Genomic DNA, 21,970 nt, shown 5'->3' on the forward strand with positions numbered 1-21,970 from the left:
ACTGAGATAAAGCAAGGCCACTTCATACACAAAGACAAGGTCACAGTGGAACCCACAGTGTTCCAAACATTCTCTTCTCTCTGCTAATCTGAGTGACTCACTTCTCTACCAACTACAGCTAGTTCTTCCTTCCTCCTAGAAAAGTTATTAAGATGCCCAATCATAGAATTGTTCCTATTGAGACTCTCAAATCTGGAACAAAGCCCCATGTTTTTAAACCCTCTGCGAAATTACCCAACACAAGCTCCAACCCTTCGTAGATGTTTCCTAACTCTCTCACTAAGATACCCTCTGGTTCCCTTTTGATTTCTCCTCACCACCAGGAGTAACAAATCCAACCTGCTCAACCACGAGTGTCATCGCGACGGGCTCTCACTGGAGGGCACTGATGTGATAATAACACTAATACTTAACGGCGTTAGCTGTTTATCGTGTTTTTTCCCTTATAGCATCTCGTGTGGTCCCGTCACAGTCCTGGGAAGTGGGCATCACAATAAGGTCCTCATTTTACAGCTGAAGAAACAAAGGATCAGAGGAGCAGCACAGATGTGAGAAGGTGATATCGCAATTTAACTATGCATTCTTTTGCAAAAGCCCAAGATCTTTCCACTACAACACATCAGTGTATGATTAAGTAGACACAGAAAATGTCCTACAGAAATTTGGATGAGTATTAGAAATTTGGATACGCACGTGTCAAGAACATCCACCGGTTCCTACCAGCTACAAAGCTGCACAAAACAAACAGGAAATGGAAGAGCATTTCCTTGTCCTCCAATATATCAATTAATGCCATTATGAACATGATGGTCAATTAGTGACTGCAATGAAAATTCAACGAAACGAGAAAACATACGCTGGACTTCCACAGGTTCTGAGTGTGGTGAGACAAGAGAAACGGATGACAAAGACCATTGACCACACACATACATTCTCACGCCCTTTCATATAATATCACAATTATTAGTGTAGATGAGAAAAGAAGGAAAATGGGTCCCATTATGATTATGAGCCAGAGAGTGAATCCTAATGAAATCCTTTTGTTATTCTTTACCTCTGGCCCATCTTCCCCAATCAACACCACTGTACACAAATCAGTAACTAATAACTCAAACTAGGGACTATCAGATCTACCCTTTCCTTTCTTTCCTCTCCTTTTCTATGGATCTTGAGCAGACGGTTTAACCTTCACCTCAAAAGAGGTGGGAGAAAGTTGTATATTGACTAAGGAAAGTATCGGATAAAAACAGGATGTCATCTATGGATAGCCAATAGGCACATGGCAAGATGCTCAACATCGCTAATTACCAGAGAAATGCAAATCAAAGCTACAATGAGGTATCACCTCACACTGGTCAGAATGGTCACCATTAAAATGTTCACGAGTCATAAATGCTGGAAGAAGTGTGGAGAAAAGGGAACCCTCCTACACTGTTAGTGGGCATGTAATTTGGTGCAGCCACCATGGAGGACAGTATGAAGGTTCCTTAAAAAACTAAAAATAGAGCTACCATATGATCCAGCAATCCCACTCCTGGGCACATATCCAAAGAAAACTATAATTCAAAAAGATACATGCACCCCAATATTCATAACAGCATTATTTACAATAGCCAAATGGAAACAACTTAAATGTCCATCAATAGATGACTGTATAAAGAAGTTGTAGTATATTTATACAATGGAATGTAACTCAGAGATCAAAAAAGCATTAACTAATGCCATTTGCAGCAACATGGATGGACGTGGAGATTATCATACTAAGTGAAGCAAGTCAGACAGAGAAAACAAACATCATATGATATCACTTATGTGTGGAATCTAAAAAATATGATACAAAGGAACTTATTTACAAAAACAGAAACAGACTCACAGACATAGAAAACAAACTTGTTACCAAAGGGGAAAGAACAGGGAGGGAAAAATTGTGAGTTTGGGATTAGCAAATACAAACTACTATAGATAAAATAGATAAACAACAAGGTCCTACTGTAGAGCACAGGGAACTATATTCAATAGCTTGTAATAACCTATACTGAAAAATAATCTGAAAAATAACATATATATGTATAACTGAATGACTATGCTGTACACCTAAAACTAACACGCCACTGTAAATCACCTATACTTCAAATTTAAAAAAAGAAGAAAAAAACTAGGATATCATCTACTTAAAAGTAGACAGCAACATTTTCACAAATAAACACATTTCATTATTCGATGTGAACAATCCGCATCATGCCCACATAGCACCCGCTTCATTATAGTGATGACCTGCATCTATTAAAAGCAGGATGCTGTGATGCGGTTCAGACCTGAACTCTCACAAAAACGTCACTGCCCATTACCACAACCCACGTGGGCAAATCTTGCACAGGTGGTGAGCAGAGAGCCAATATATTGTTCTGAATGTTTCTTCTGCCCTCTTTTGGTCTATTTCACAATCAGCCTAACCAAGGGGAACCAAGTGTAGGTTCTGACCTACTTTATTCATCACTGACATGCCTCCTACTACAGTTCTCACCCTTAGCAGAGTGCCCTAGGGATCTCAGGTAGAAGGGCTCCAAGAAATGTAGGCTGAGACCCCTTAATACTCAAATTACCACCTTTCATTGAGCCTAGAGTTTATATACATCTTTTAGAATTGCAATTTCTCACATGCTTGTTTCTAAATCCTCTGAGGAGTTTGCAAATTTCCTGACATCAGGGACCATATATTCTTCTCAGTAATGTCTTACATCTGGTTGATACTTGATAATGCTTTTATATTCAGTGAAGGTGCCTGAGATTAGCTTATAAGAGAATTAGTCCTAATTCTAGTTCTTCTAATATCTAAGAATCTCCAAATGTTTGTACCAAATAAATCTTACATATTTTTAAGACATAATGTCACAACTTTGAGCAGAGTATAAAATATATTTTTTTATCATAGCAATTAGAATTCCCTTCTAGATAGTAAGGAAATTGGGATATAAAAGGGTAAGAATTGTATATGTTTTATGATGCAACTAAGAATGGAAATAACAGAGGTCGGAAATAACAGATAAATGTATTCAGTATTCAAGGCAGACCTGTAATGCTTACTTATGAGAAGAGATGAGCTAGACCAGACTTACGACCTACAGAAGTACCTGACGGTGACCAGCCTCCGGCTCAAGTATCTGTAGAAGCGGGCCCTGGCCCCCGGCATGCCCCGTGGACTCCTCATCAGACAAGACCACTCAGGCCCCTCCCGGTGCCAGTGAGCCGGGCAGGAAGTCAAAGGTCAAAGGCAGAAGTCTCCAAGATGCCGAGGTCCACACGAAAAAAAAGGCTGGGAGTCAGTTCAAAACCTGTGGTCCCCAGTGGGGGAAGTGTGCCGCTTTCATAACCAGAAAGAAGATGGAGAACAAGGCCTCAAAGAGGCTGTTGCCCGGGGGGGGGGGCGGGTTGGGGATCACGGAGGGGCTGAAGGCCAAGGGCCCTGTTTCTCCCAAGGGTGGTGAGTCCAAGATGGAGCTGGTACCACTGGCCAGAAGGCAGAGGCCCTCAAGCGCCCGAAAAGGCCTGGCGGTCCCACCAAGCCCTCTTCACCCAGAGTGGCCGGTAAGAAGGCAGAAGCCAAGAGCTAGAGGCGGAGTGGAGAGAGACTGAGATTTTGCTTTTTCGTTCCTCTAGAAACCGTCACTCTCTTTATTTCACTCTAATCTATTTATCAATAAAGATGTTTTTTCCTGTCCCCCCACCACACAAATCATTACTTCCAAAAATGAAGGACCTAACAAAAGACAGCCATCCAACTTTAATGGTCTTAGAGTGACTCCAACGATAGTGTAATAGAGGGAAAACACAACTGGCTTGAAAACCCATGTGGTTACGACTTGATAAAGCAACTACTACATCAACTTAGAAAAATGAGTTTTCTTATCTGAATGCTAACAACTTAGCGTCCCTATGTACTGATATCCAAGTTTTCTGCTCCTAGAAAAATTTATGGAAAGTAGACTATGAAAACCCAGATTGATAACACTATGCTGACCAGTGCCATTTTATCCTTACACTTAAGGGGATCCACTGAGCTAAGAGTTAATTAAAAACCAACATACTAGAAGAGATTCTATAGTTAGCTATTACTTTTTATTTCCCTGTGTTATCTATTTTTTCATTCTCCATGGACAAATAAGAGTGAACTCCATTTGACTCCCTATAAATGTCACACCTCAGCACTTAAAAAAAAAATTCTAAAATTTGCATAAGCTTACTCAAATCTTTGGGGAAAAGTCAGAGCCTAAATATATATGTATGTGTCTGTGTGCCTATCTGTGTGTTTATTGAGAGATAGAAATAAGACAGAACTTAAATAGATTTTCTGGGCAAGATTTTCCTACAAATAAGGAATCATGATTTTTGACTCCCCAGTATTCATGATACCTGAATATTGAATTGCATGAGTTCTATTCACAATTAATAGAATTAATAAAATTCTAAAAGTGATGATATTAATACAACTACTACATATTTGGATGGACATCCCTAAGTATAGGAACCCAGGGGTCTGTCTTCAAAGTAAAAGGGAATAATTCAGCTTGTGAGATGACCATGGCTTCTCTACATTTTGGGTGTTTTTTTGTCTTTTTGTTTGTTTGCTTGTTTGTTTTTCCTTTTTGGGTGTTTTTCATAGTCTTCACATGTTTTAGACTCTTAACATTCCCAGAAGAACTTTGAATCACTGCCTCATAACATAGATTGGGGAAGTTAAACTAACTTGCAGATTTACTGTTCAAACAGGACTCAATGTGAACTGAGTAATGTGTCTAAGCACATGACCGGGATCCCAGCTACGATGCTTGTACGCAGAATATGTGACTCTGTGGGCAGGGGAGAAACTCTCCCCAAGAGAAGATGAATGCTTATTGATTTTGGTCTTTGCCATTTTTGTCACCCTTTGCCATTTGCCACTCATGTCTGTTTCTTCCTCTAAGATGTGCCTTGCCTTTGCTTTTCCTGGGAGATTCTATGTCATCTGTGTTTACTTTCTCCCATAAATTGCAAGCCCATTCAAGCTGGAGGTCAGTCTTTTTCATTTTGTAGGTATTTGCTTTACGTTTGAACGTTTCAGCAACCTAAATAATGGCATTTTGAAGACTTCTCTCTGGAATAATGGGTGAAATGATCGAAGTTGGGTGAAACAGAATTGAAACATTTTAAAGGAAAGAAGAATGTTAAATAACTTAAATGCACTCTCAGAACAGACTCTGCAGTCCTCAAGATCATATAGAGATTACATTTCATTTGTGATCTAAACATTTTACGCATCCAGCAGTGAATCTAGAAAATCTGATTCCCCAGCAGGTGTCCATCAGGCTTATACGTGGTCAGAAGGGTACCCGACTCCGTACCTGAATGGACGTGAAAAAGTAACATCCGAAGGACAGTGTCTAAATCAGTCTCTCCAGTTACAGTATGGATGTGACAGTCAATCCAAGTCTACGGGACGACTTATACTTTTCCCAGGAGGGAAAACCAAGTATAGATAAAATCTTAGTGGGAAGCATTAATGTACATGTTTATAGAAATCCAATAAAGGTGAGCAATGATTGGTACTCAGTCAAGGAAATATTATTATACATCTTTGTGTATGATGGAATCATGGAAGGGACCCAGTTTTCAGCAAGAATCAATAACCAAAGGACACATTTTCCAGTGTAACCACATGAAGGTTGCACTTTTTAACATTTCCTGTGAATACTAAGCACCACGTACAAAGGACAATAATGCAAAGTCCACCAAATGCAGAGCGTGCTCACCTGGGCAGAGGGCGATATTACAAGGCTTGTGATGGGTCTCCGGTCCTTCACATGGCCTTCCCCCGTACTGGGGCGGAGTGCACGACCGTGTTCTCGTTCTTTGGCCTCGACCACATGTGAACGAACACAGACTCCACGGAGACCACTCCTCCCAGACTCCATGGACTGAAACAAAGCAAAGAAGCTTCAACAACAAAAGCAGAGGTGGACTCAAAGATTATTTTTTCTTGATCACTAAGAAAAAAAAACCAAAACTCATCAAATAGACAGATGATGGCGATATTTTAAAACCTTAGTTAACTTACTCTGATTTGCCACAAAACACAAGAGTTAACTGCAAAATCATTAAAATAATAGAAAATTGTATGTCTTTTTTTCTGTATTTGAACAGTTATTTATGTCATAAAGTTTAAACATCTTCTTTTTTTTTAATGTAAATGCAACTGTCTCCCTCATGGTAAAATAATCGAGAGTTATTTCTACATAAAAGTAACATCAGCTAGACTTAGAGTGATATTCTGGAGTTTAAAATTGCACTTAAAAAGATAAGGGACAATTTAATTCTTCCAACATTTACAAAGTTTCAGGATTCATATATTTTCTGGTGTCAGAGAATGAAAAATATTGATGGTACATATTTTAAACAGACTTTTGGCCTCACATTTTAGAAAATGAATGTATTTTTTTCATTTATAAATGTGGATATTAAAAGTCACTGTCTTTTGAATATGAGGGAAATTTCAAAAACTGTATCTACTCGCATAAGATCCTCATCTTTCCCCAGTTTTAAAATATGAAAATCTCTTCCTAGCCACTATGAATCCAGGAGATGCCAATAACTTTTCCAATGACCAGATGGCCCTGGAAATCCTCTTGATTGATTAAAATTTTAGAAAAAAATGATGTAATTAAGATTATGCTTATAAGCATATACATAACTATTGAGACACCGATACATCAAATACGCCAGAACAATAAATTCAGACTCGATCAGAAATACTAACACAATTTGTGTTTCTCCATTTACCGCTGTAAGTAAATCCTGACATCTTTTGAAAACTAAAATCCATCCATGAGGGTTGACAGCTTAGACCCCTTCCTTGCACTATCAAATCAAACTCATCTCAATTGTTCCTACTTGGGACACTAAGAAACAGCACTCCATGGACAGTACAGATAAAAGGAAGTCAGACCAAATGTGCTCTTTGGTTCAAAAGTTCCTGTCCTGATGCTGGACCTCTGGCCTTACTCTTAGAAGTTCATGAGCAGATGTTTGAACTAACACCCACTGACATGAGTAGGGGGAGTAGAAACTTGTAATACAAGATGACACAAATATTCGTTTTCTCCTCAGCATTGGTAGGGGTAAGCAGAAGCCCACATAAAGTGTCAGAGGAGTTATGCGAGTAAAGATAGTATATCTAGAACCTTCTGCATCTATCTGCTGGCACACAAGCCGTTACTTTAAAAACACACATGTGAGACCCTTAATTATGAAACAGTCTGTTCTCTTCTATTTATACTGTTTAGCTGCCCCAAATGGCTGTAAAAATATGTGCAAAGATTTTTAAAAATTAGCCAAATTCATATAACATTTAATGAAAAATTCTTCAAGTTTCTGTGAAATGTACTGGAAAATACATTTTTAAAATACTATATAGAAAAAAAAGAGGGTGAGAGAAATTAAGATGTTTACAGATTTCCCATTTAAGTTTGGGAAAACCAAAGACAATTTGTATCCATGGTATGAAAAGAAATAGTAAGTCTGCATTTAAGTCTAAGGAAAAAAAAACTACGCGTTTACCTATATTTACGTATAGGTATATATGATTCATTATAGCAAAATATTTTAAAAGTCACTTTTATGAATGTATTTTGTTATATGAAATGTATACCTTTGAACGATTTTTGCATTTATTTCTAGTTCACCAAATTTCTCCATTTAAAAACCAACTTTTCTCCCCTATTTTCTGTATAAGGTGTTGATAGACTAAATAGTATTTGCCTGTTCATTTTGTTTTCTCTTAAATCACATTGTTCCATATACATTGAAAAAATCCCAGAAGAAAAAGCTGCTAAATTGGAAGATTCTTCTCTAAAATCTCAAGGACATGTTGTTTAATCTTGATGACTTTGTTACATTACGAAGCTGGAATCCTCTGAGAAGTAATCTTACTAACTACTTTTTAACAATCTTTATTATTCCCTGATGAAATTTCATGACTCCTCCACATCACTGTTAAAAGGCAAAAAATACTCTTTTTCATTCGAAAAGGATATAAAATTATTAATAATTTGTTATTTTAGATACCACTGTATTAGTAGGAAATTATAGGACATGTCTTGTAATTTCATGAATGCTCTTCATAAGATTTATGAAAAAGATGAAATATATTTACTTCAATGGAAAATTGTTATAGAAATTATTATTTTTCAGAAAAGTATGAAAATTGGTAAATGAGCTAGTCGATTTGAAAAATGCACCTAATAAAACTAAGAAATTTAAATCAGATTAATCTATTTTTATAGTTTTCTTCTTTATTTAGACACTACCTATATTATCACATCTCTACTCTGTTATCTAGAGCTGATATGGGGAATATACAAGATACAAATTATATTACTAACAAATTTTTAAATAAGCATACAGATTATCTTGTGATTTAAAATGGGATGTATAAAATAACTCCTTGTGAAGGTTTTTTTTTCTTAAGAAATAAACAGATGTGAAAACTGATATTTAAAAAAAAAATTCAAAACCGTTCCTTATCCTAAATAAACTTTTTCTAAAGGATTAGAATGCATGGAGAGCAGACCCGTGGTTCTCAGCCAGGAGTAATGCTGCCCTCCAGGGGACATCGGGCAACACGGAGACATTTTTCATTATCACAGTTCAGGGGAGGCAGGGGCTACAGGCATCTAACGCGCAGAGGCCAGGGATGCTGTCAAACATCCCCAAATCCTCAGGCCAGCCCCCGCAATAAAGCTTTATCATCCGAAAATGTCAATAGTTCCAAGAGTGAGAAGCCCTGGAGGAGATCGTAAAACTGGAAGTCAGAAACCAGGACAGTAAATACACAATTTTATGTAGCTCTCGACTTTTCCAATTTACTTTATTTTTATCCAGATCATTTTCTGTTCTGAGTAAAAAGAGTCTTTTGAAGGGACTATAATGTCAAAACAACAATTTTGTAAAAGGCTGGGTATCTTAGGATGCATATTAGAGATAATACGTTATTATGCAGTTTAATTAAGAAAACCTTTCATTTGAAGTTTGAATTAAATGGGCGAAAGGTAACTAATTTATCACACTATTGATTAGCCTAATGGTACACATAAATATAAGCTCTAATTTTATCACTCCACATATTTTGTGGAAAGTGACTTTAATACTCGGTTTGTCCTTGTGTCATTTCTGCAAATTAGTCCAAGTTCACTCGATTATCTGCAGGGTGACAAGTAGGTTATTGATTTCTGAGATAATTTTCTTCTTGGGAAGGAAGTATTACTTAAGAAAGAAATTTACACTGGTTAAAGTCCTATTGTAGGTTTCAGATTCACTCTGTCAGTGTTTTCATTGTGTATTGTATCCAAAAAATACACATTTACCAGCATGGTACATAACTGAACAAAGCACTGAACACAAAATATTTCATCACAAAAATAATAACCACCTGAGAGATTATCCCAATTTCCTCTAGCAGGATCCTTATAATACATTTTTAAAATAATGGAGTTGTTGAATTATTCTTCATGTTTGAAAAATTAACAAGAAATCAGCAAGACTCTTTTCATTCTCTTTAATTCAACATGAATTATAGCAATGATGAAAAGATACCTATTTGTCATCCCCAGGACTATTTAACCAAATTTAGAAAGACAAACCTGTATGTGTATGAAAGGGAGAAAGGGAGTACTAGTAATTAGCATGTGCTTCTCCAGTAGGTCCAACGGTAGGAGGTTTAAGAAATGGAGGAAGAACTTTAGAATCACTGAATATTATTCAGTTTTCTGGGCATGAGACATGGCGTAAAAGGGAGAGCAGTTGGGTCCCACTACACATGCTCTCTGTGCCCACTGACGGGATCCACTGGGAGTCTTTGGTACAAGATTGGAGATTTCCATATGTCAACCAAGTGAATGCTCATAACTCGTGTCTGAGGAGTAAGTTCTGAATGGAGCAGCGTGGAGAACACTTTAGCACCCACTCAGACTCCCATTAGGGGATCTATCTGCCATTAGATTCTAGCCTCGTACATTGAAAGGATCTTGACTCTTTCAAAAGGATGCTGCCAAGATAAGTGTGTCAAGGGCAGCTTCCCCTGCCTTGAATCTTTTCTCATTGCCCAGTAGAGGGCACTGGACTCTGAACCCCTTAATGTAGATGTTGTAAACAGGGGCCAGCTTTGTACACTAGTCCATATAACACACTTAACCCACACCCAATGGAGAATCCACTGGCGTTTCCTCATGAGGTCCCTTTGCCCAAAAAATTTAGAAATTTTATAATTCCTAAAATGCCCGTCTCCATACTGCTCTTGTTTTCCTTCTCTTGCCCAATGTACCAGAGTCTGTTTGCTCTATGACCCCTGTTTTTGTCATCTTTTTCATTGTCTTCTCTCCATCTGAGACTTTCTTAAGCACTTTTCCCTCTTCTGAATCTTTTTAGTTTTCATTGGATGAATCATTCCTCCTAATCTGATTCCCACTGACTCTCATTGATTTTTCTTGTTTGCAGTGGAAATCATTGCTCTTTCCCTGCTAATTCTGTAATTGTCTTCCCTCCCTCGTAGCCTTCTACCTTGTTTATCTTTTAATTCTAGTCTTTTCTCTGCTGCTTTGTGCCTCCCAGGTGGGCGACAAAGGGGTCGCCCACCTGACTGCAGCATCCTCCCTCCTTGACTGCCCAGCATTTCCTTTCTCTTTTATTTCTTTTCCTGATTCTCTCTTCTTTTATTGTGATAAAAAATATAGAATGCAAAATTTACTATCTAAACTATTTTAGGTGCAGAATTCAGTAGCCTTCAGTATATCATGGTGTTGGGAAACAGGTCTCCAAAACCTTTGCATCTTGCAAATCAAAACTCTGCACCTATTAAACAAGGCCTCCTCCAGATTGTTTTCTATTCTTTTTCTTTTTTTAAAAAAACTCTTTTGGGGAGAGGGAGGCAATTAGGTTTATTTTTCTAATTATTATTGTTTTTCTCAGCGGAGGTGCTGGGGATTGAACCCAGGACTCTGTGCACGGTAAGCACACACTCTACCGCTGAGGTATCCCCTCCTCCTTCAGATTGTTTTCTAGCGGCTTGCCCTTGTCCTTTCTTCTGGGGACATGAGATTGTCCCTGTCCCTCTGTACTCTTGCTTTTAGCCACTGCAGAATCAGCCACCTCTGGAAATGGAACTTGCCAGAAGACTTAGCAGATGAAAGGCTGCAGTGCCAGCTCCCTTTCGCTGTGCCCACCTCACTTCAGAGGCCCCCAGAAGGGCTGTGAATGCAAGTCCAGTGTCAGCTGCCATGGCCAGTGAGTGAACCACTCACCCACCAAAGGGCTGCACAGAAATAGAAACCTGGAGATTCACAGGATTATGTGCTTTGATTTTGAATCCGTTGAGTGCTTATTTCTACATGAAAGCCAGCAGTCTGAGTGGGGGGAACACGTGTAATATTCATGAATACATCAACTGATGTCACATAGTAAATTTGATCCTAAGTGGGCAAGCTAGTATGCTGTGCTCCATTTAACATGAAAGAACTTTTTTTTTTTCCTCCATTAGTGACTTTAAGTTTACAAAGCAGATGATGGCTCTGAGGAGGGCAGTCACTTGAATGAAATAAACTAACAGAAAGCCCTCGGCTGGGGGCACTATTGCTCCCCCACAGGGTCAGATAAGTGGAAAAGAGATAGCTGACTGCCTTAAAAACTGTATCAACCACTGCCTTAAACAATGGGTACTGACCTTATTTCCAGGATGCTAGCAAATGACATAATTCCTCAAACCTTCCACTGGACATTTTTTACCATCTAAAATAGGGAAAGCTATTTGAACCTTAAACACCATAAGCAGCTAGTAAGGAGATTTCATGCTTAGAGTTGCAGTGGGAAGGGAGTCAGTGGAATTTCCTGACTGCTCTGAACGCAGAAATGATCGCAGACATATAAAATTTCACAGCTGAATAACAATCACACATAACCACTCTCATTAAAATGTCTAGACCCGGTTCATAGGAAAATAACACATCGTTCCCAATGCGTAGCATGACACAATTCAAAACATCCACAGTTGTAGTTGCTGCTAACACTACCTGGACAGAGGGCAGTGTTATTGCAAACCCTTGATTCTCTTAATGGGCCGCTGCAGTGTGTCCCGTAAGGTGATACACAAGTTCTGGTTCGCACCTGCGACCCTTGACCACAAGTAACTGAGCATGTGCTCCACGGGGACCACTCTTCCACACCAGATTCACCTGTGTGCAAGACAACAAATAAACATGAAATACTGTCTTGAATAGTCATCAAGTAAGCATTATACCAAGCTGACATCATGACATGCAAGGATCATTTCAATGTAAAAATATGACAATACATCAAAAGGTACAAGAAAACTTTTCAGGGCAAAAGAAATGTACAGAGAGGCACACATCACGCTGATGCAAGGGCCAAGTTAGCTCTAACCTGGTTAGCGAGACTACGCTTCACCCATCCTGGGCTGTGGGCACCAGGAAGGGACCAGTCAGCATTCTTCAACAAGAGTGATTGTTCCAACGACTCTTTTCAAGCCAGTGTAAGGCTTTGGACTTTGATGGAAGAGGAAGCAGAATGTATGGCTAAACTCATCTGGCGTGGGTGAGCAGGGTTATACTGAGGCGGTCTTCTTCAGCCCCTTGTTGTGTAGTCTCCCTTCTAACGCTGCAGGAGGCAGAGTCCTGGGAGTTTGGGCACATCCTCTTTTTATTGTGTTGAACACTGACACATTTATAATGTATTCCTAGTGCAACCCTTACTTTTTCAAACCATGATAGCTATTTATTTTGTGAGAATTTGTTTTAAAAAATTCTGCTCACAATTTCCCCCATGAAATGAGAGTAGTGATTTTTACTTGAAATGAAGGACAATTCCCCTATGATTTCTATTAATTTAATACGGAACTAACATTCACTAAAAAAAAAAAAAAAGGCCTGAGAAAGTCATTGAATGTCTGAATTCATTCATTTTTTTTGGAGTAGGCATCACACTGAAACTATGTTTAAGTTCTGCCATTACCTAAAGTCATGCCCCATGGAGATATAAAGTCAAGGATTTCTAAGACCATGGCAATGGGCTTCTAATTCTGTTCTGGCATCATGTTCAGGACAGATTTTTAAGAGTGGTTTGAAAACTTGCGGTTGCTTTTCTCCAGATACAAAATTGGGCCATTTACCTGCTGGCAGGAACTATTTAAATTAACCTTACTTGTTCAAAAAGTTTACTTTTTATTCACTTGGTGGACTGTTTCTGAAACCTGTGAATCACCGATTATATAAATCAAGGAGCAATTTATATTTTAGAGATTCTGTTTAGAATTTGCCTTTGGAGTAGCATTCAAGGGATAGAATATGATCATCCATTTCTCCACCTTTTTTTGAAAGGTGAGTAAATGATGTGGAAATTATTTGCAGTGCCACTCAAGGCAGCTGACCCATTGGTATGCTAGGACAGAAGGAGTTTGGACCAGAATGTAATTCAACTGGCTGATTTCTTCACTGAGCATTTCTTTTTCCACAAAAAAAAAAAAAAAAGAAGAGAGTCAGCTGAAATAAAACAAAACACGTGTTTGATCAAGTAGTTCAAGGTACATTCTGGTATAAATTCTGGTATAAGCTTCTTATCTCCTCGAGGGCCCACGACAACTAAATCTCAGACAAGCACGAGTTCAACCACAGCTTGGGTAGCACCTTTTAGGAAGCACTTGCTTTTATGTTGGTCTGTATCATGCACCCAGAGGTGTAGACAATGTAAAGCATTTATAATTGGATATGTATCAAAAGGGCACAGACAGTGGTAACTGGGATAACATATTAAATAGGATATCTTTTCAGTGTTGTGATCAGTGTTTGTCCTGGCAGTCCTCCATGCTTCACCCTTGATTATTCCAGGACTTTTTGCCTTTACCGATTTATTTATCAGTAATCCATTAAAATGTTATTGGATGGCCATTTGAATAGTATTTAAAGCTATACCTCAAAGTTTGTTCTTTTACACTAAAGAATACTCTATCAATATTAAAAATTACTTTTTAGAAACCCAATCATATGACAGTGGTTAAAAAAATCTACACATATATGTATATATGCACATATATATTTAGCAATGAAACACTTAAGCTTAAATTTGGGGAAAATATAATGCAACTTTATTTTTCTTGTGACAGTTCAACCTGTGTTTGTGATGAGGTTAAGTGAAGTAGAAATATTATGGCTGTGCATTATGAATTAAAAGCCAGAAAACCTTGAGCAATGTGAAATCTACATAAGCAAAATGGTAAAGGTTATGAATACAATTAGTTATGTTTTTCCACAAAAGCAGTCCTTCTCTTACCCTTACACTGTTATCATGGCAGGAAAAGTTTTAACTAAACTTTGCAATGCATCAGGATCAAGAACTACTTTTAAGTGTGTCTCTGCACAAGTAGTGAAATGTTGGGGGTGCTTTGCAACGTGTGACAGCACAGTGACACTGACCAGGCTAGGCAGTGATGCGAGGATCACGAGACGTTGACCATTAGTGCTCAGAACTGGCCTTACTCACTCTCTTTCTCTCTCTCTCTCTCTCAAATGGATGGTTCATTTTGTTGATCAAAAACAAAATAAACGACTGAAATATAAATGGGCTTTCAAACTATGGATCAAATGTTGCCATTCAAAGACTGGCCTACCGACCAAAATGACCCTGTTATATCTCAAATCTATAGTTTCAGATGACATTGCCACTTAATAGGGATGATTTCAGTGCCGCCAGTTCCTCGTTCCAGCAGGCATGAAGGCATGCTAGTCAATTACACTGGGGCATTGTGAGAAATAGGTAATATATTTTATAAGAAAGATTAAAAAAAAACACTGATATGAAGATATTGAAGTATAATACGAAGTATACTACTTGAATGCATGTGTCTTGGGAGATGGCACAAACTAATGTGGTTCCTTAACTTACAGCTGAGAAGGCACATTACACGTCACGCAGAAGGATTCAGCAGCTAAGGTACTATTAAGACTCTCTATCCTGACACAAAACATGGAAGGAAACTGTAAAAACATCGCAGTTAAATTCAGAAGACCCGTGTTTGATGGAAGGCTACTGAATGTTAGCTCTGTGACCTTGAGAAAGTCACTGCATTTCTCTGAACCTCTCAAAAAAATGAGTAATACATCCACCTCACGGTCTATTTGTGAGGATTAAATGCGATAATGTATGAGAGTGCATTTAAGCTGTAAATAAAATAGCAATATAAAATGTGGCTAGTATGTTACAATCATGAAATTAGAAACACACCTCTCATTTTATTTTTCTGTTTTTGGTAACGTGCTATGCGCTGCTGATGTAGACTGTGTCCCCAGCTGGAATAAAAGACTGCTTTCCTAAACGTGTGTATTAGATCATGTGATAGCTACGGTGTTGAAAAGCATCAGTAAGTGTAAGATGTCTTAAGCCTTCGTATTAGCATTTAATTTAGATGTCTGTATTAAATCTCTGTGTCTTTCATTTTCCTTGACTATAAATGCCATTTTGGCCCAGGCTGTTTGAGCATTGTACATTTATGTCCAAATTAGCTTCTTTCAATTATCAAACTGACCAAAATAATCAAGTTATTTTGATAAAGTAATGCTACTTTACTAGACATCACTCTTCTAAAAAAATTTCCACTCATGTTATTACTTTATAGAAAGCTTATTTTAAAATACAGGGCTGACTGATCATATTGATTGAAGAGACTGGGTTACTCATTTTGAGAAGTAATTCTTAATTTATGGGGTCTGATAGCTTTTGCTTTGTTTTCCCTCATGACTAATATAAAAGTATATTATATATATGTTTTATTATTCAGTTTTACCTCTAGTGCATTATTCTTTGTCCTCAAGTAAATGTTAGCAAATGTTTATCATTGTTTATATATAACATCCATTTCTTGGTTTGAAAGACAAATAGAAGTTTAATTAAAAATTAATTTTTGTAAAATTTTACTGTGTGACATTTAGCTATTTATTTAGACTACCTTAACAACTAAAGAAAGCAGACTGTCAAAAAAAGTTAAGGGAAAAAAACCTCCCTTTTTTAGCTTTATAATTGTCTAGTGTCAAATTCCGTATTTTAAAAACTATTTAAATAATGGAGTTTTCCATTCTTTTATCAGTATCATAGTAATTTAAATTTAAAGTATTATATGTGTATTTATATTTGCCTACACTATCTTTTGTTTAAAATGAAATAATAAATATGTATTATCCATGAATTCATCAATCCATTCAATCAATATTTTCAGAACTTTAATTTTGAAGTTCATTAGCTTTTTGAGTTATTGTTAACAATATGGAGAAATGATTTTAAAGCTCCTCATGGATCTATTTAATAAGTATTTCATCTATTTTGCTAAATCACATGTCACTGTATATTAGATTCAAAACAATGCCTGGAAATTAATGAGTAAATGAAAACAGAAATTAGTCATTTCTCACTAACAAAAACATCATATTCTTTGTGATTTGAGTTTGCAAAAAGGGTTTTGGCTGAAAAGTCTGCATTTTCTTGGTATATGTCACAGACAAATCCAAAAACTGAATTTATATAAAAACTCCTGGCCAAACTGCATAATATTTATGTATAAACTAATTTTACTACATTTTTGGAAATTTAAAGTTATGGTTCACCATTTTACTACTAAGTGACCCTAATTTTAAGGAATTTCAGTCAACGAATGCCTGCCCCTCTTTTGCAAAAAGTAAGGACACCTCTAAGCTTTAGAAATGCCCCAGGAAATGGTGCATGGAGTAGGTTACGGAGTGGCCCACGCCCTGTGCCTCTGTTTAGCATCAAACGTCCCTGATCTCTGGCCAGTAGTGGACTTTCTGCTCCTTGTAAGGGAGAAAAATACACTGAGAAGTTTGAAATTTGCCCGAACCTGGTAATGAACTTTTGGACTTGTTCAATCAGATAGTAAAAATGTAAATTGCATTTTCTTAAATAAGAAGGTGCACCAAAAGCAATCCAGATAAGCAGGTTTTCTTCATTTCTAGATTTGGCTGCAACATGTATTTTTAAGAAGCTAAAAATATGTCCTTAATGTAGAATTTATTCTATACATCCTTCCTGTTTTGAAAATTCTTTGACCTACTTGCAACAAATGTATTAAATACTCACCCATTACCAAGTGCACAACTCATTAAGAATATTTGCATTTTTAAGTTGTAGACTCAAATCTAATGTTCTGAGTTAATATTATCCTAAGAACATAGGAACAAAAGGAAGAAATATTCATTCTTCAAGGGGATTTCATCAAAAACCAGTCTGAGTGTCATGGCAAAAAGCTGGTCCTGTACTTGAAACGTGAAACTTCTGCATTGTGGTAAAACACATCATTTAGATTGGAATGTCTAAACCTTTTTGAAGACATAGATAAAACTGTTAGTTTGCAATTTCCTGAAACAAAAGTGACAGCTAGAAATGTTCATAACACAGTTTAATCACGTTTTCATCTAAGAATATACTACATACAAACTAAAGAGATGGAATTATAGCCCATTTATTATGATAAGCCAAAATAGGAATGTATCTATTTGTTTATATATAAATATTTTGGGAAGGGAGGTATTTAGAAGTAATCTAATTAATTTAGGATTAAATCAATTAAATTAAATCAAAAGTCATTTTTGTTGCTATTTAATTATTTGGAGCATATTAGAGCTTAGTATCAAAGATTGCCAACTTTTTATTATTCAGCTTGTATAACAAATCGCTCTTTTCAAAGTACAAATATTAAATTCTAAAAAAAGTTTCTAGTTATTACTACACATTTTAACCATCAATTAATATTTATAAGATGCATGGCATTTGAAAAAAAATTCAACATATTAAATATTAAATTTCATCATCTAAAGTCTTACTTAAAAATTTAATTCTGAAAAGTCCTAAATTACTCAATCATTGATGAAATAACTTTGTTGACTTTCTTTAAAAGTTTAATGATACACTGTAAGTAGTTAATTAACATAAGTAAATAATAATATGTAAACCCTAAATGTCCCACACTGAAAACAAAATAAATCTTACACATTTTTTTGTGCACTTTTCAATTCACAGCTACTTCATTTATGGACTTTAACTGGTGACAAAGAAAAAAAAAATGGCTCAAAAAAAATCAGCTCCAAAAACTGACAAATGTGCAGCAAAAGATTATGGAAACATGCAGTGGTTTCATTAAATTAACGACAATAAATAGAAAAATGTAACTAACGTATTACCAGTTTGTGCCATAAATTTAGCAGCATCAGCTTGTTCCTGAGGGACCCTTTTTTCATGAACAGATCGAGGTCGCTGACTTTTAATTGTATGATCTCCCATCATTCCAAATTCTAAAGACAGAATAAAGGTATATGAAAGCTTGTGTGTAGACATTTCTCACAAATTACATCACTGTCTCATGCAATATGTTCCTACACAGAACTAGAAGTTACTGATCAAATTCACAATTCTAAATTCTCTAGGCTGATCTGCTTGGAATATTTCTAAACTCAAGTCGAAAAAAAAAAATCCATAAACAAGAACAAGGTTTCAAGAAACAATAATAACAGTCAATGAAATGACACATCAGGTTTGAAGTCAGCTTAGTTCACAGAAATAGTGTACTCTTCTCTGATAACGTCTTCAAGCAATACGTCAGAAAAAATACAACCACAGTGTTAACTGTTGTTTTTCAGAGGCAGGATCCTGACTGCGTTAACAGCTGCTACTTTGCTGAAGAGTGATCACCCCTACAAGTTTTTTTTTTTTTTTTTTAAGGAATGAGTAATCCTGTAACCTGGCTTCCCTAAGGTAAACATTCACTTGATGGACTATTTTTTCTAAAGATGAAGTTGCCCTTGGTGTCCTCAAAAGCTTATACAGAAAATGGTGGCTGACGTAATTCTCATTTCTCACCTGCCTTGTCCCCCAAGAATTCCTCATCCCTTTTCTAACTACATGGAAGAGTGTTTTCTCATTTAAAGGTTAGGTTTGAAAAAGACAATGACTCCAGGTTTCTGCTATTTAATCCTTGAAAAGGATACCTCCTAAGAAAGGGAAAAAAGTCTCAGCCTATCTCAGAAACAGATGGGGAGAGAAAAGTAAGTTGAACAAGAGAAGAGATTCCACATAAAGTATTTTTTTTAATCCATGCGCTTAGAATTCTACAAGAGTTCCATGTTTATTTCACTGTTACTGTAAAACAAGTTTAATAAAACCCAAGTCTAATGAACAGAGAAGTTGGTTCTGACTCACAGGAGTGTAGCTGTGGGAAGGGTGTTACTGAGGGGCAGGGATCAGTGACGCTCACTGTTACATTGAGAACATTGTTGGGTCCTTAAGACCGGGTCCTTTATACATGACAAAGAAGGCTGGGTAAAATGTGTTCCAATAACAGTGCACGTGTGTTTCTAGAACTAATAATGTCCACGTTTGGGAATGGATAATTTCACCAGCTTATTATTTTGCCTTTTCCCATCAAGGTTTAAATCATCTCCTGCAAAAATATGACAACTCCCTTTGTGTAATTAAGCAGTGTATTTCCGTATGCACAACTCCTATCTTTCATGTGAGGAGAAGACAGTAGCACATTTTTGTCCATCTGGGCAGATTTCCTCATCAATATTAAAGTCTGGCCCCTGATGGATTGATCTGTCAGAAATTCTTTCTAGATATTCTACCCAGGAGAACATCTCATGAGAAATTTGAGAGCTCTAAATGAATGTTTGTTTTTGTCAGTTTAGATAAAATCCAAGGCAGGAAACAGGAATTTTCATAAAACGCCCATTGGTTTAATCTTGTAAAATCCTTCCCCGTTTTCCCTGACCGCCAACATCCTTTCAGTCCATTCATTTATGCATCTGGTATGTGCTTCTTAAACCACATTTCATTCTGCTAATAAGAAGTATCTAATCACATATCATTGAACGATTTTGGAAAGTGACTAGTCAGAAATATATTTAGACTCTTTCGCACTACCCGACATTAAAAAATACTATATATAGCTGAAAACTTTCTGGATCTGAAACAGCAAAAGAAATTTAGTAGTGATTTTTCCTAACAGTGTGCTTTACCATTTGTCCCCTTGAATTTATCACTTAAGCTGTGCACCTGTGTGTGTCTACCACTTGGGCATTTGAGTCAGAGCATGTGTTTACATAAGTCACTTTATTTTCTGAGGAAAAATAGTTGACTGTACCGGACCTATGATCCTGAAATGTAGGTGTCTGCCTAGGTAGGTTGACACTGCTGAGATCATTTTAAAAGCGTCATCTTCGATTTTTATTGATTTCTGAAATTTAAGCACAAGTGAAAGTACTTATTTTTTAAAATAAGCATTCATATTTCAGTGAACTGTTTCATATTATTAGCAGGAATGTGATTGAAAACTCTCAAACATATGTATATTACAAATTGAATTTCATTATTCCTCACTGTCGTCACCTCCACTTATCAGTAATCAATGTTATATGAGCGTTAGTGCTGATCCCTTATCATGGGTCACAGAACTTAAAAAATTCTTCAATCATCAGTGGCCTTAATTATATATATTTTTACACAACCGGAAGTTTAAAATGAAATTTTTGATTATTGCATTCCATACAGTTTACCTGAAAACTTACTTTCAAAGAGTTAAAACTAATATGAGGCCTTGCTATAACTAAATTGCCGGTAAGATCGAAGACTAATACTAGCAAATTATTTCTTTTTCTCCGATGGAAAAACAACACTATGGTGGTATTTTTTTTAAATGTTCTAGACCTATTGTTTCAGACCTAAAAGTGTCCTAACTTGTAAGTGGAACATGTAGACTGTTATCTAACAAAGGGGGTTTCTGTTGCCAATGTTTATGTGCCAAGTATTTCGGGAAAAAAAAATCCTGTTTGTCAAAGGGTTGTCATCAATGGTAAGAGTTAACAATACATGTTATGGTTCCACCCATATCTCACAATGTAATACTTCCAAAATACTGGTGTTCTCTTTCAAGATGAGATTATCTCCTTGACTTCTAATGAAAATGAAGGTCAAATGGACCATCCAAACTTAGAAGAAACACCAAGCTATTATCTTTACACTTCTTCTCTTACTTGGTGACTGTGGGTTGCGGTAACCTTTAGCATGTTATGCTCTTCTGAATAATAGAAGTTCTTCATGGTTACTGATTCACATTTGAGTGATTTTGAGTTGGCAAAGGTCATATACTACATTAGTTACACGAGAAAAATGGCATAGCCAAATAAAAAGATGATCTGCCTTGGTGAAAGCAATGGAAAGCAAGTTATGAAATCAAACAAAGTAATGTCCAGCGTAATATTGTGTATGTACATATGGTACATGGCTTATGAAGAGAGGGTTATTTCCTAAACCTTTATGTTGATGGTATCAATGAAGTGGAAGGTAAATAACTGTGTTCACGTCTAAAACTCATGACTTCTGTGTTTAGGTACATTTTCTCACATGCCCTCTTTCACTGTTCTTCTTGACGCAAAGCAGTAGTTTCTGAAAGTGAGATACAGTCAAAGTCCCATGAAAAAAAGGTTTTTGAAAATCTGTTGCTTTAAGCATAGTTCTGTCTTGTCTTTTCTTCCCCCATCCGGGAATATTCTAAGTGGATCATTAAGAAACATACATACTTGAAAACTGACTCTTGGAAGTCAGTTGTCAGTTAGGAACAATTTTAGTCCGGAAATCAAGGGTTAAAATAACGTGAAATTGAAGGCATCCTAAAGTTAAAACACACACACATCCATTTGTTATTTTACCCTGTGTTTATCCTTCAACATATAGACAAGCAGAATATCAGATTAGTTGATAACATTTATTACTGCAATCTATGATGCAATGGAAGTGTTAAGTTCACACTGTTAGCTAACTTTCCTTTGAATTTCCACAGAAGCCCACTACTGCTTCTCAAGAAACTCTCAAAGTCATG

At 36.7% G+C, this 21,970-nt stretch overlaps 1 protein-coding gene across 1 annotated transcript in view; it reads right to left on the bottom strand.

The window, feature by feature from the left end:
* The window catches only part of ADGRB3 (adhesion G protein-coupled receptor B3), a 684,888-nt gene that overhangs the window by 403,755 nt on the left and 259,163 nt on the right, over positions 1-21,970 (bottom strand). The window contains exons 4-6 of the mRNA XM_072965499.1: positions 18,279-18,389; positions 12,093-12,254; positions 5,787-5,951 (exon numbers count right to left, since the gene is read on the bottom strand). Of these exons, the coding sequence (XP_072821600.1) occupies positions 5,787-5,951; positions 12,093-12,254; positions 18,279-18,389 (438 nt within the window). The remainder of the gene's footprint in view (positions 1-5,786; positions 5,952-12,092; positions 12,255-18,278; positions 18,390-21,970) is intronic.

This window comes from Vicugna pacos, chromosome 8, assembly GCF_048564905.1.
Source record: "Vicugna pacos chromosome 8, VicPac4, whole genome shotgun sequence".
NCBI lineage: Eukaryota > Metazoa > Chordata > Mammalia > Artiodactyla > Camelidae > Vicugna > Vicugna pacos.